Raw genomic sequence first — 14,426 nt, 5'->3', positions numbered from 1 at the left:
AAACTTAGCTTCTTGAAAACTTATGTTTTCACAAGTCCTGCATAACATTTTGGTACATAATGTTAAAGGAAGTGGAGTATAAGGTAAGTGACACGTCCTGTATGACAGTATAAACAATCACACTGCAGTTTTGGAGTTTAAGAATGTTTAGACCCCAGTGTCTCTAATACTTTCATTTTTTCCCAAAGATGTCTGAATTTTGTGTTCTGAAATAAAAATCAAGAGTTTATAATAGCACAGTGCATTCCTATGATAGGAAAGAAGTGTAACTTTCTCAGTCTTAGGTTTTCCCTGTAAAAAGAGGAATTTAAATGGAAAAAGTTGCACAGTCATTCTAAGATAATGACACACATGAAAATTGAAAAGTACTTTAAACTTCAAAAATTTTGAAATGTAAAAATGACTGTTTTGCTGTTTGTTTCTGTTTTGTATATACTCTGTTTTCAGGCTCTGCACAATACAATCTGAGAACATGGTCATAAAAACAGAGCATGCCCAGACTTTGAGTCAGCTCACAGCCCAGAACGAAGCTCTCCGAAACAATTTCAGAGATCAAGTCAGGAACCTGCAAGAAGAGCACAGGAAGACAGTAGAGACACTTCAGCAGCAACTGTCGAGAGTAGAAGCTCAGCTCTTCCAACTCCGGAATGAACCAAGCACTAGAGGTAACTTTCAGTCATAACATCAGGTTTTCTTGGGTTAGATACAAATTTGTGTACCCGAGTCTGAATCTAAAACATGCTTATGGTGCGTGGTTCTGTAATACACCAGAAACTTTTTCTGGAGCATTTGCAGCATGTTGCATCAATCCACTGATACCAAGTAAGAAACATGTCATTGTTATTACTGTCCCTTTAGAACCTTAAAGTACTTGAATGCGTCCAGAGGAGGGCAACAAAGCTGGTGAAAAGGCTGGAAGGCATGTCCTGTGAGGAGCAGCTAAGGACTCTGAGTTTGTCTAGTTTGGAGGAAAGGAGGCTGAGGGGCAACCTCATGGCTCTCCACAGCTTCCTGAGGAGGGGAGGTGGAGAGGGAGGTGCTGAGCTCTTCTCCCTGGTACCCAGTGAGAGGACATGTGGGAATGGCTCAAAGCTGCACCAGGGGAGGTTTAGACTGGACGTTAGGAAGCATTTCTTTACCAAGAGGGTGGTCAAACATTGTAACTGGCTTCCTAAAGGGGCAATGGATGCCTCGTGCCGGCCAGTTTAACAGGCATTTGGACAATGCCCTTAATAATATGCTTTTAACTTTTTGGTCAGCCCTGAAGTGGTCAGGTGGTAGGACCAGATGATCACTATAGGTCCCTTCCAGCTGAAACTATTCTGTTATGTTCTAGAATCTGTATCAATGTTACCTCTTCTGCAGTGCCTGCATTGGTGGACAGATGGAGGGAAATACTTTGTAAATATTCAGTGCTCTTCCTATTAGTTTGTCTTAGATTTTGGATCATACTGAATGTCTGCCTTCAGTATCAGGGATAAAGCTAAAGAAAAGTGTACTGAAAGCTGTTTTAATGATGTTTGTTGTTGGTATACTTGCTATTTGATTGCTCTTCTAATTTAAGATTTTACTGTGTTCAAGCTCAAGCGCTATTTTTATATCTGTAAAGTTACTAATTAGAATGTAGTTGGATGTTTGCCAAACAGCAGTAACAGGTTAAGAAGTTACTCTTTCCATATGTTTCTGAAACAGCAGGACAGTGCACACAGTATTAAAACAGAACAATTTACACTTCCCACAAAACTGGTTGAAAGAAAAGCTAATTCTGTTTTGCATTAAAAACATTTGACACTCTTGTCATAGCTACAGCACGTCTTCAGGGAGAGTTGTATGAAGGTTTCATAGTCACTGAAATAAAAATTGCCAATCAAGTTTGGATTTAGAAACAGGATTTGATTGGAATGGTCACTTGGAGGTGAAAGGCTCTATTTGCTGTTATAAATATTATGTGTGTATCTGGCTTTCCCCCTTTTCTTCACCCTTTCTCCCCCTGCTTTTTGATGAGTGTTTTATGTACTGCTCTCCAATCTGAGACAGTCACACCTATGAAATAGCCCTACCAATTTCGTTCTGATGACAAACATCAGTAAGTATCTTTCAGGTTCAGCTGTTTCAAATCCAGCAACGAAGAACTTAAGAGAACGGCGAAACACTGACCTTCCTGTTCTCGACGTGCACACTATAGCTAGGGAAGAGGGAGAAGGTATGGAAACAACAGACACAGAGTCTGTCTCTTCAGCCAGCACCTATGTACCCTCCTTGGAACAACTTCTGAACTCCCCAGAAGCAAAACTTGGTAGGTAGAACATGTGGCTTTTTGAAGCACTTGCCGATGTAAGTTGCAGAAGTTTGTGCCCTCAGAATTCTGAGAACATTGTGTTTTCATGCTTTTAGTTGCAAGACACAAGTCTACTGAAGTGCCACTGAATTTACACTATTCTGAATTTCTGTAGAAGTTTTGTCCTTGAGTAAGGACTAACAATAAAACATTGCTACAGGTTTTAGTGATTTAAAGATATCATATTTGTGACTTTCTAAAGGGAAAAGACTGGATGAGCAAGACAGTGAATAGTCGCAGGACTTCTTGTATTATGGACTCGTCTCTAGTAGAAACAATTAAGTGCTGATTCAGCTCTTGTTAATGAAAGGATAAAATGGCTGTTTGTCTTCACGTGGCTTATTAGAACAGGAATTTATTCATAGGTTTTTTTCTAGGAAAATGAAAGCCAGCATGAAGAACAATGTTCTAACAGTCCCCCCAAAAAAGTAGAAAAATATATGGTAGCTTCTAATCATGTTTTAAAAGTCTACTGAATCCTTTGTGGAGAACTGTTGAAAATGCCCATCTATGGGTAGGAAACAAGGGGTAAATTAAAACCATGCATCGTGACATACTTAGAACTGATTTGCCAATCCTGTTCTAATATACTTATATATACAAAAGTAGATCACAAAACAAGCATGCAGCAGCAGTGATGCCTGTTAATTTTGCAGTCTGACTTTGCATCGATTTTGTTTCTAAGAAACTACATTAATCAAGTCCTAATGTTAGGTTAGTATAAAGTAGAGGCAAGTGCTTTTTCCTTCTTTCAGTTTTCTTTTCCAATTAATTGCAGAACCATCCCAGTGGCAAACAGAACTCACCAAGGATGAACTGATTCAGAAACTAAACACAACCGCAAAGAGTGCTGATCACTTGAATGAATTACTTCGTGAATCAGAAGCAACCAATGCAATCCTAATGGAACAAATAAAGGTTAGCAGACAGGCAGGAAATATGGGGACAGCTCTAATTTCTATGGCCTGTTTCTTAGACCTAATATTTAACACTTAATATGTTTCAGATAATCCTAGTCTATAAAAATTTGGTGATGCAGAACCTCATTTTGGAAGGGCTTTTATTCCACAGAACTAATTAGCGCTTCCTGAGTTTATTTCAGGCTTTTGGGTTTTTTCCATGTGGTTCCTACCTGGAGGCAAGGCCGGGGGGGGGGGTAAAAGCTGCTATGAAAGAAAACCTCAAGAGTGTGGAAGTTTAATGTTTACTAAAGTGCCTTTATTGTGTTCACGTAAATAAAAGCAGTAAATGCCAAGGGAAGCATTGTCTGGTTTCTCTTCCTGTAACCCCTTTTAGCTCTCAAGATATGTGTTTAGAGATACACGTACTTAAGGAGTTTGGTTTGATTTGATTGTAATTCCCTGAATTTTCTGAAAGCATTTTTGAAGTTAGCATATTCTCTGAACATGTTAAGCTTTCTTTTATAAAACGTTTCTTAATGAATGATATTGTCAAATCTTTGATCCACCGCTTATTTGTCTGGTTTCTCTTCCTGTAACCCCTTTTAGCTCTCAAGATATGTGTTTAGAGATACACGTACTTAAGGAGTTTGGTTTGATTTGATTGTAATTCCCTGAATTTTCTGAAAGCATTTTTGAAGTTAGCATATTCTCTGAACATGTTAAGCTTTCTTTTATAAAACGTTTCTTAATGAATGATGATATTGTCAAATCTTTGATCCACATCGCTTATTTAACTGTTCAACTCTTTATCACTGACATTGAATAGTTAGTACTGTATATCATTATAACTACTGCACAGATTTTATCAAAAAAGGTTATTTTTGATCAATAAGAGACTATTTCTGGACAACATTATCAGTGTTCAAGTTTCACTGGATTTTTGTCCAGAATATGTTGCTATGCACACATAGTTCTTTTTGAAGCAAGCTGCATAATTCATTTTTTAGCTCTTCAAAAAACCTTTGTCCAATTGCTCATTATATGAAGCAAACAATATTGCATATTTTTTCCTTCACCTGCAGCTTCTTAAGAGTGAAATAAGAAGATTGGAAAGAAATCAAGAGAGAGAAAAGTCTGTGGCTAATCTAGAATACTTGAAGAATGTTCTATTGCAGTTCATATTTCTAAAATCGGGAAGCGAGAAAGAAAGGCTGCTCCCAGTAATAGACACCATGTTACAGCTCAGCCCTGAAGAGAAGGGGAAGCTAGTTGCAATCGCCCAAGGTAGGTGGTGTTCAAAACATTGTCACAAAAAAAAGGAAAAGCGGAAATAAAGGCAACTGAAGTTCTGTGCTTTCTTTTTTTGTAGACCTTTGAGGAAAAACAAAGCTTAGCAGCATAATGCCAGTGAGCTAGCACTAACACCGTTTTGCTCTGTTGGGAAGTTACTATTCAGTTTTCAGAAAACAGAACAAATACCCAAAAATATAAACAAAAATAAGGCAAAATATAATTTCTTCTGAAACATACACGTTTTAGGAAGACAATAGTAAGTTGTAAAAATTTATTGTGCTCATGTTGTGAGTAGAGTTAAAGATTTCTGTCAAAGTGACCTTAAAATAGAGGCTACTATAAATTACTACTTTATTGGCAGATGTTCTAAAAAGATAATTAAAGTGGTCCTCTCAATGCAGTACTGCGGATCTAATATTAGTTTCACTATATTAACTTCCAAAATCTCTTCAAGAAAATATGATTTTTGTTTAAGAAATAAAGGAACTAGGGAAGGAAAGAAAAAGAGTTAAATCTTTGCAAGAAATTACCCAAGAGCGAACTCTATAATAATGTCCTGGCTCCGCTTCAAATGTTCTGTTTGAGCGTTTGTCCCCTTAGAAACAGTTTTTGTCACTTCTCAACAACAACCTCCAGGTGCTCGTACTTCATTAGCAACTGACCTATAGTTTATTTTAAAAGTAATATAAATAGTAAGTACTGTGTATATGTATAAGCACTTAAAAGTTGTGAACAAGATGAATGAGGGAAGTGGCAAAGTACTGCATTCCATGATAGGCTTTGCATTTGGAAAGATGAGAAGTAAATTAAGCATTTTGCTGCTGTTCTGGCACTCCAATGAACACTGATTGGATTTTTCTGGGGAAAAGTGATAAACAGCCTCTTTAAAACATCCTTAAGTACCCAAAGTAAAGCGGACTGGGTGATAAAATCCATGCACGCATCTCTGGCAACCCAAGAGTAAATACTGAATGTTACCTCCTCAACAAGTTTATGAGAACAACATTTAAAAAGGACAGAGGTTAGTGGGGGAAACGAGGTCATGTAACCAAATGATGCAATGTCTAACATAATGAACTTAGTTTAAAGTATGTTTTTCTTTCTCCTTCAGGTGAGGAAGAGAGTACCTCAGGGCCCTCTGGGTGGGCCTCATACCTCCACAGCTGGTCTGGACTTCGATGAGACAGTGAAAATGCTGAATCTTTAAATACATTCCACAGTTGCAAAAAAACAAAATCTTAATGTAGAAGAATAATCTGTTGGTGTTGTAGCATTGAACTACAGGTTTTTATTTCTGTGTGTTATTTCCAGCTTTTTAGGCTCTTCTAAAAAAGAAGCCCTCGGTAGCTCTGAGAGACTGTCCTATATTATGCTCTGACAGCAGTGAACTATTCCTCTTGTAAATGTTAAAGCTGGTGATCAGAAGTATAATAAGAAGTGACAAATTAATTGCAAATTGCTTGGAAACAGAATTGGACAAACATGTGATGGCTCTTTTGATACTGATTTAAAAACTTGATCTAATATGTAACTGGAATAACTAGACTTTAGACTTTTACAGTTTCTTTCACATTTTTGTCAGCTCACTAATCTATATGGTTAGTGTTGAAGTAATTAAAATGGAGTTATTTTCTCTCTGGTGATGCTTACAAAATGTAAGATCACTAAGAAACAGAAATGGCATTTTCTGCTTTGACTTGACTCAATTTTTATTCTTGGGTTTTTTTGGTTTGGGGTTATTTGTTGTTGTGTGGGTTTTTTGGGGTGGTTTTTTTTTTGTTTTTGCAAAAGCTGGATTGAAAATATGAAGGGAACAGTCCACAAAATGTAAAGAGTGCCTACAACTATATGAAATAGAATGCTTGGCATATCTGGGGCATGGTACTGTAGTAGAGATTAATGGCATCTATGGAAGTCTTGGGATAGTACTCCAAGAATCAGGGGTCATAAGTGAGCTGAAGCTTTGGGAGGAAGGACTTAAGCTATGGCTTTTTACTCTGAGGTTGGAAGTTTGTGTTTGAGACCAGGAAGAAATGTTTCATTACTGTAGTGATGTCTGTACTTAGTTGAAAAGACTACTCATACTGACTGAGTCATATTGAGGACACTAAAGGAAGAATCTGAGTCCATAGATCAGACTCCTAACAGTAACTTCTGAGAGAAAAGGAAAGAGCTTTGGCCAATCAATGCATCTTTTAAATGTTCTAATGGTTGAAGATGTTATACCCCTCTCTCGTTTCTCTGTGTTTGCACACATCATTTGCACAAATCTTTTGCACAGATGACATAATCTCTGTTCCAGGTTATTCAACAGAATGTTTGGTTTTCTTTAAAAATAAAAATCTCTGACATAGAATTACTACTTCTATTATCAATACAGCACCTCTCTTTTTTTTTTTTAATTTCAGTCGTCTTCTCCCCATTACAGTCCATGCTGCCTTTCACCATCTTAATTTATTTGTAAGTTATTAAAATGCATACACGTTTTTCAACTCTGCTTACCTTTCAACCAGAGTTTTTCCATGTCTTTGACTCCAATTTTCATGCTCTTTGTGCTGTTTTACAGAGAATCATTCCCTGGCATACATACCAATACAAAATACTATTATTCCTTTCCTGTCTTAGTTGAGGCCCTGAGGAAGTGATGCTTACTCCTTTAATATCGCCTTATTCGGGGCTGAGATTAATCTGCACATAAGAACAGCAGAAAGGCAGCACACATTGAGAATAAACCGTTTAGTAACTGCTTTTCGTTTAATTTTTTGCTTCTTGTATATATTTCAGTACACAATCAACAAAGCCAACAGGCTTTATTTAAGTACTTTAATTCCTTTCCACAGTCTTCAGCACCTTTTTTTTTGTTCGTTTGTTTTGGGGTTTCTTCCCCTTCCCTTCCCCCCTTCAATATGTGTTTTAACTGGAATTGTTATGGTTTGTGCTACGAGTGAAAACATTCTCTGTGGACTTTCAGATCACAGAACCAATAAATAATAGTGTGGGGATGAGTCTTTTTAGGCATCTGTAGCTTGGAAATGTAGACAGTAAACATGAGGCTATGTTTAGGCTTTCTTGCATTTGCTTTTGAAACCATTACCATATCTTCAGCATTCATGGTTTGCTCCAGATCTCGGGTGTTGAATTCTAACTCCTTATTCACAGTTGGATTTGGTTAATGTCACTCAAAAGAATGCCAAAACACAGCAACAAGAGAGATTTGAAACATGCATAAAAAGAAGTGCAAGTCATTCTGCTGCTGTGATTTTAACAATGGAAGCACATGAGTGGAAGGGTACGACTTTGTCTTACTTAGTTCAAACTCAGTTTTCAGCTGACCTGATTTAGTCTCTTCTGCACGATGTCTGCTCAGCTCTTGCTAAAGAGTCGTGACAAGTTCCATTTAAAATGCACATATTTCAGAACTGTAGGTTATTTAACATTGTAAACTGTGAATGAATGTATGCAAGTAACATATATGACTGGCTCTGTTAAATACTAGTTTCTTATTGACATCTTTCAAGTCTGAGTTGCATGCTCACTGTTTTTAGTAAAACTCAAGTATTGTACTTATGAATGTAGTGGACAACTTGCATTCCTTTTTTTTTTTTACAATGGAAGATTAAGATATTAATTAATGTAAAAAATATTTTAATAACTGCTACTAAATTGTGTTCTGTTGCTAAGATTGCCAGAACTTACCTTTGTGGCAATAAACTGTCTGTAAGCAAATATATCAAAGTTTAATATACACTTGCAGTAAATGGCATAGAAGAATGTGGACTAGAAGCAGGGTTATTTTGCATAGAAAACTTTTTATATGTCATATATTTGCATTTGTAATGTACAGCATTGTAGCTGTGATTTGCTTTCAAAAAGCAATTTAAAGTTTTAACTAGTACTGCTGCTGCTTGATGAACTGTGGTGTTCTTTTTTGGAAGAGCACTGTGCTGACTTTGCTTTCTGGTTCTTTTGTTTGTTTGTTTTCTTTACAGTGCCATATTTCTTAGGATGTTTCCCAGAAATTGTAACCCCTGCCCAAAGAGTTTACAAGCTTAGGACCAAATTTTACTCTTCTATCAGCCTGCCTTCAGCCCAAGCCTCAGGAGGGCATAATAAGAAAGAGACTCTACTGTCACTATGCAGAGTATATATTAATTAAAAATCAAAAATGGGAGTGAGTCACAGTTCCCAGGCCTGCATGTGCACTGTGGCCGAATCTTTAAAATACCTATGCTGACTTAAAAACGAGTTATACGCCTTTCGTGTTCCCTTTACCCAGAAGGGAAGCTCATCTGTGCAAGTGAAACGTGCTCCAGTTGAAAGACAGGAAGACCAGAAGTTGGGCTGTAGTGCCTATGTGGCCAGCTGGATTTGGGGTTCAGCATAGCCAAAGGGTGCCCATGTTGGAAGTGATACATGGGAGAGTAGAGTTGCTTTTTTTTCTTTCAGGACCCTCCTTCCCCAAAGCATAATTGAGAGAATACATTGTTAGATTATTTTCTAAATTTAAATCTTCATTTGGCTATCGCTCTCCATATTTTACTTTGATAACAGACAATATATCCTGGAATTGTGGAAGAATATTTAAAAACTCTCCTTAGTTTGTACGAAGTGGCTTTGAAGGCAGCTTAACCACCTGTGCTTCATTTGGCTTATGTCTTGGCTTCACCTGGTGCACCTGATTCCTCAACTACCTGATAGTTCTGCTCTTACTGGTACTGTGAAAATATCTCCCTTAGGAGTCTTGCAAATAGCAGTTACCACCCACAAGCTGAGAAACCAAATGTATGAAGAGGTAAAAAAATATATTTATTGTAGTAATTTCAGAATTGGTAGTCTGAATAGAGAAATGTTTTGGTTGGAAATATGTCTTTGGCCTTTTCATGTGGCCATTGCTTCAATAAAATTCACGTTTACTCAATGGAGTGCCTTTCTTTTTCCTTGAATGCCTGTTCTTACCTGAGAAAATGCTACTCGGATGCAAGGTAAAAAACAAGGGGATGTTTACTGTAGTATTAAAGTGAAGATTTTATGCATCTGGTATAGTACCCGCAGTCTCTACAGTGTTATCTTTACAGATAACAGTGATGGATACTTCTGGATGAATTGAAGAGGGAGGGAATTTGGTTTGTTGTAGGGTTGTTTTTTTTTTTTCTAGGAAAAAATAAATAAATCAACTTTTCAAAAAAAGGCTCATTTAAATTACTTCAAACGTGTTACTAGCACGTCACCAGCAATCTGATGACATCTGACATGAAGGAGAGGAAGAGAGATGCAAAAGGTATTGATGTGCCTGTTAGGAAGATTGCATTTAGTATTTTTATTTTAAGTACTACCAACATCCTTCCAAATAGCACTCCACTTTGAAGTGGACGTAATGACCTCCTTCCTGATTCCCTGTGGTAGTTTTTCTGTATCTGCATGGCTGTCCTAGCGCAAAGATTAGATGCTGTATGGACGAAGAGGTGGTTTGTGTGTTTAAGTGAGAGCCTCATGTGTTTATCTTCCTGCCATCCATATTTTTTTTTTTTTGTTAGACTATGCTTATTATACAAATATGTGGTCCGGGAGGGGATGGTAAGGTGCAAAACGAAGTTGACATAAGAAATGGATATAAAACAAACTGATATTTAAAGTCAACTTCTAACAGCTTTCGCTTAAGTGTGTATATGCATAGGGGAAGGGAAATAATTGACTGCTCTTCAAACTGAGTTTGATCTAAAATGTATCATCTTGCAAGGATGAGAAGGTGCATTTTAGGTACAAGAGCTTCCTTCCTGTCCTGTGTTCCTTGGGCTCATCCTGAGGACCAAGGCTGGACTGAATAATGAAGACTGAGGATAGTAGAGCAAAGTGGAAAAATGTGCATCAGTTACTGCTCCAACAATTAAATCCACTTTGGTATTAGCGAATAATTTATTATTTTTGCCGTCAGTTGAATGCCTGTAGGCTTCTTAGGAAGCCAAGGTAAAGGTAATTGATGTAAGAGCCAAGGTGCTATTTTGGGCATGGGCACAGTCCCAGTCCTCTTATAATGGCCTTTGAAAGTGTTTTAAATTGATAGACATTGGGTAGCGGCTGTATATGAGTACAGGCTTTAAGGAGTTTTTTATGGTTTCATCTGGAAGCTTTATTGCTTGAAAATCGAAGCTTGTTCTGAGAACACTCAGACTGTTTCCGGAATGGAGGTACGTATTAATTCTTGGATCTCTTGCCCTTTGCAGCAAGCAGAACATCTCAAAAGTAAAAAAAAACATGGAAACCATTACAGAACTCCAGAAAAAGGCTTTTACCCAAGTACTGTCATTTTGGCTTTCAGCATCCAAATATTTATACAGACTACTTAATGTTCCTCTCGCGAGTAGTCACAGCATTGACTTAAACCTGCAGCGATGTAGGTGAAGCTGCCAACCTTTGCAGATAGATGGGTGTCACTCCACTCTACAGGCAGAGGGTTACAGCCACTCTGGAAGAGTGGAGAGAGAAGCAGCTGGAGGCAATAAAAACTCAAACTGAGTTTGATCTAAAATGTATCATCTTGCAAGGATGAGAAGGTGCATTTTAGGTACAAGAGCTTCCTTCCTGTCCTGTGTTCCTTGGGCTCATCCTGAGGACCAAGGCTGGACTGAATAATGAAGACTGAGGATAGCAGAGCAAAGTGGAAAAACGTGCATCAGTTACTGCTCCAACAATTAAATCCACTTTGGTATTAGCAAATAATTTATTATTTTTGCCGAAAAATTGATGTAAGAGCCAAGGTGCTATTTTGGACAACAGCTCCTGTTGTCCATGTGGTGGTTCTCTCTCCCCGCCCCTACTTCCCCACCAGCCTTTCCTTGGGAAGCTGTTTAAACCAGTTGTTTGCAGAGCGGTGGGGGATAACAGATGTATCATACTTTTCTTGCAGGAAGAGGATTTTCGGAAAGCTCAGAAAAACTAACAATAGGTTTTGTAATGTTCTGTGGAGGCCAGAAATTGCAGTGAAAAAAGGCTAAAAAGAGAAAAAATGACAGACTTCAATTATTACAGGTTGAAACTTGTTTCCTCCCATCTAGTTGACCCCAAGGTGTCTGACCGACTTCTGTGGTGCCTGAGTCTGAGCTACACTTCCTCGCTTTGGAGGACATCAGAGCACTGCCATTAGCAAAAACTTCCAAATAACCATACAAAATAATAAACAAGTAATTCTAACTGGGTGCATCAAATTGTTGTTATTAATTAAGGACTTTTTGGTGTTTTTTTGGTTTTTTTTTTTTAACCAATGGTGATACCACTGGTCTTGTAATGGCTAGGGATGCTCGTGCTAAAATATGGTCCATATGCGGTAGAGAAGGACGGGGTCTGTCAGCAGGATTTGTCATCAAATTTGTTCCCTACCTTCTGCAGTGGGACAGAGATCACTTTGAAAAACAATTTCTGATGGGTGGGTTAGGAATTTGGAGTGGCTCAGGGAGAGATTTATTTTTTATGATAGGTGGAACATAACGAGAATAGTCTGATACACAGTCATCCTTTCTGTTTATTAAATTAACTATTTTTATAGCTTTATCTATTGATGTAGACTAAGCTATCAGTTTGGAATCAATGCCATTAACAATAAGCATTGCTGTGGACAGATCTCCGTATTCCTCAGTTATATGCAAGTGGCATACAAGCTTAAATAAAAAGGTGGGAATAATACCATGGTCACCAAAAGTCATTAAGTTACTTTTTAAAGTACCTGTTTAGTGGTGCTGCCATAAGCTTTTTCTTTAGCCATTAGTTTGTCCGTCCAATTACCGACTTTGTCACGAAACAGAAATTTATGCTGCTAAATGTGGAATTTTAATGATCAATTTTGCAGGGTTTGGAGATTGAGCTATAAAAGTTATACCCCTGTTCTTGCACTATCTCCTTCCACCTCCCAAGAAAAAGTAAAGCCAAATATACCAGGCAAGTCTAAAATGCACAAAGCGGAAATTTGATTTTGCTTTTATAAGGATGTCGGAACTATCACTAAAATAAGTTTGTTAGTATTCTGAGTAAAGCATATACTTATATTAAAAATAGTGAATATTTTTATATGGAGATCAAATAGTGACCAAAACTTGTTTCTACAACTGAGTTTTGAAAATTTATTAATGCTGAGCAAGAATGTGAAACCTAGTTAAATTGTAACTTGTGAATTCATTAAAGGTTTCACTAGGAATGCTTAGCTGGACGCCCTGTGTTCAGAAATCATTCATATTTAAATGGTCAAAGATGCCTTTGCTGTTGCTGTGACTTCATAGCTTTGGAGGTATGACACGAACACTGACACCGTTTACAGTTGAAATTCATTGGTTATGTTAAGGTAAACAACCCCGGGGCTGCTGTGTTAACAGGCAGGCGGAGTCAATCACAAGGTGAGGAAGAATATACCATCTGCGGTTGCATGAAGTTCTGGGAGAAAGCAGAAGCTAGAGCGAGTATCTACAACAGGTGGAAGTTGCTTATTCGAGTCTTTTCATATCACTGTGGCAAAACTGTAAAACGCTTTTTCTGGAAATGAAAAAGAACTTGGTGTAACGATGCTGACATTGGTGACTGAAGACAGGCAGTCACAGTCTTTCACCAAGCAGCCTTTTTCTCATCTCTCTCCCCCACAACCTTTCCTTTCTCACTTCTTCCCCGAGCCTACAATAATGGACTCGGTGGTGTCAGCAAAGCTGATAATGTGTACAGCTCTGAATAGATACGGGTTCTGTGCTGTCGCTTCCACCGCTGCCAGCCACAGTGCTACATGTTGGCATTTCAACAACGACGGAAGCGCTCTGCAAACAGAACATCAAAAGCATATGTCTACTTAAAACTCCTTTTTACTCTAGTCTAGCAGGGAGAGATGGGGGGGGGCAGGGGGGAGAGACATTAATTTTGTGATTAATATGCTGGTCTGGAGACGCGGAGTCCAAAGTCCCTGCTTTGCCACATGCTTCCTTTGTGAATTTAATTTCAATTTCTCTGTCTCTGTTTCCTCACTCGTCTGCTGGGGATAATGGCACTTCTCCTCCTGATGCCAAGTACATTAGCAGTAAAATGTTTAACTTTGTGATGGGTTTGTAAGCAGCAATAAGTAGGCATATTACCATATTTTTTAAAAAACTGCAGCGGAAGAAAACAGTCAGAGCCTTTCATTATACTGGATTGGAAGGAGGGATTTTTATGTTTTTTTCTTTTGAGTTTGCGGTGCGTGTTTGTGAATCCTACTCAATTGTTTGTCTAAGTATTCTGGACTGAATTTTAGAAGTTAATTAGAGTGCCAGCATGCTTTAATACTATGTAATGAGGAATTAGTAACAATTAAGAATTGTTATTTCTGTTGTACAGCAAGACACAACAAAAATTTAAATCAGAGCCCAAAGCCAAGGCGCAAACTTGCTGTAAAGCGCACGGAGCCCAGGGAGGCAATCTCTGAAACTCAATTCCCAGCTTCTCTTGGTACAGCGTTTCCAAAAGCTGCTAGTACTTAACGTTTGGCACACGCGCGTGTTTGGGGAAGGCTCTGCCGCTCTCCGTGAATGCCTTTGCTACTCTGAGATTATATTGCTTGCTTGGCTCCGGGGATGTCATCTTTAAAAGCCCTGGAAAACTGCACATGGTGCAATTCACTTGCCATTAACCTATTAACGTGCTCTCCACAGGAAGGCCCGTAACAGCTGTGCTGGCTGGCAGGCCCGGCCTGTTAATTATTTCCAGAGTTTACTGTTTTGGAGTTTGCTGCCCTGGTAGTGGCACGTCTGCCCGGCCACCTCCCCCTGTTCCAGGCTGTGCCAGTAGGAGGTGCTGCTCTTTGGCCAGGCTCAGCTCTCCACAGGGATGGGCAATGGGAGAGACCCCGAAATCCATGCGGCCAAACAGAGGTTAATTAAAGACATTCA

At 38.5% G+C, this 14,426-nt stretch overlaps 1 protein-coding gene across 1 annotated transcript in view; it reads left to right on the top strand.

The window, feature by feature from the left end:
* Window positions 1-5,722, top strand: part of GCC2 (GRIP and coiled-coil domain containing 2) — a 28,610-nt gene extending 22,888 nt beyond the window's left edge. The window contains exons 19-23 of the mRNA XM_009883109.1: window positions 448-665; window positions 2,102-2,296; window positions 3,117-3,256; window positions 4,323-4,524; window positions 5,645-5,722. Of these exons, the coding sequence (XP_009881411.1) occupies window positions 448-665; window positions 2,102-2,296; window positions 3,117-3,256; window positions 4,323-4,524; window positions 5,645-5,715 (826 nt within the window). The 3' untranslated portion in view covers window positions 5,716-5,722. The remainder of the gene's footprint in view (window positions 1-447; window positions 666-2,101; window positions 2,297-3,116; window positions 3,257-4,322; window positions 4,525-5,644) is intronic.
* The last annotated feature ends 8,704 nt before the right edge of the window (window positions 5,723-14,426 follow it).

Source organism: Charadrius vociferus, unplaced genomic scaffold (genome assembly GCF_000708025.1).
Source record: "Charadrius vociferus isolate BGI_N301 unplaced genomic scaffold, ASM70802v2 scaffold92, whole genome shotgun sequence".
In the NCBI taxonomy this organism is placed as follows: Eukaryota; Metazoa; Chordata; class Aves; order Charadriiformes; family Charadriidae; genus Charadrius; species Charadrius vociferus.
The sequence above is the reverse complement of the archived record's forward strand: the minus strand, read 5'-3'. Positions and strand labels throughout refer to the sequence as shown.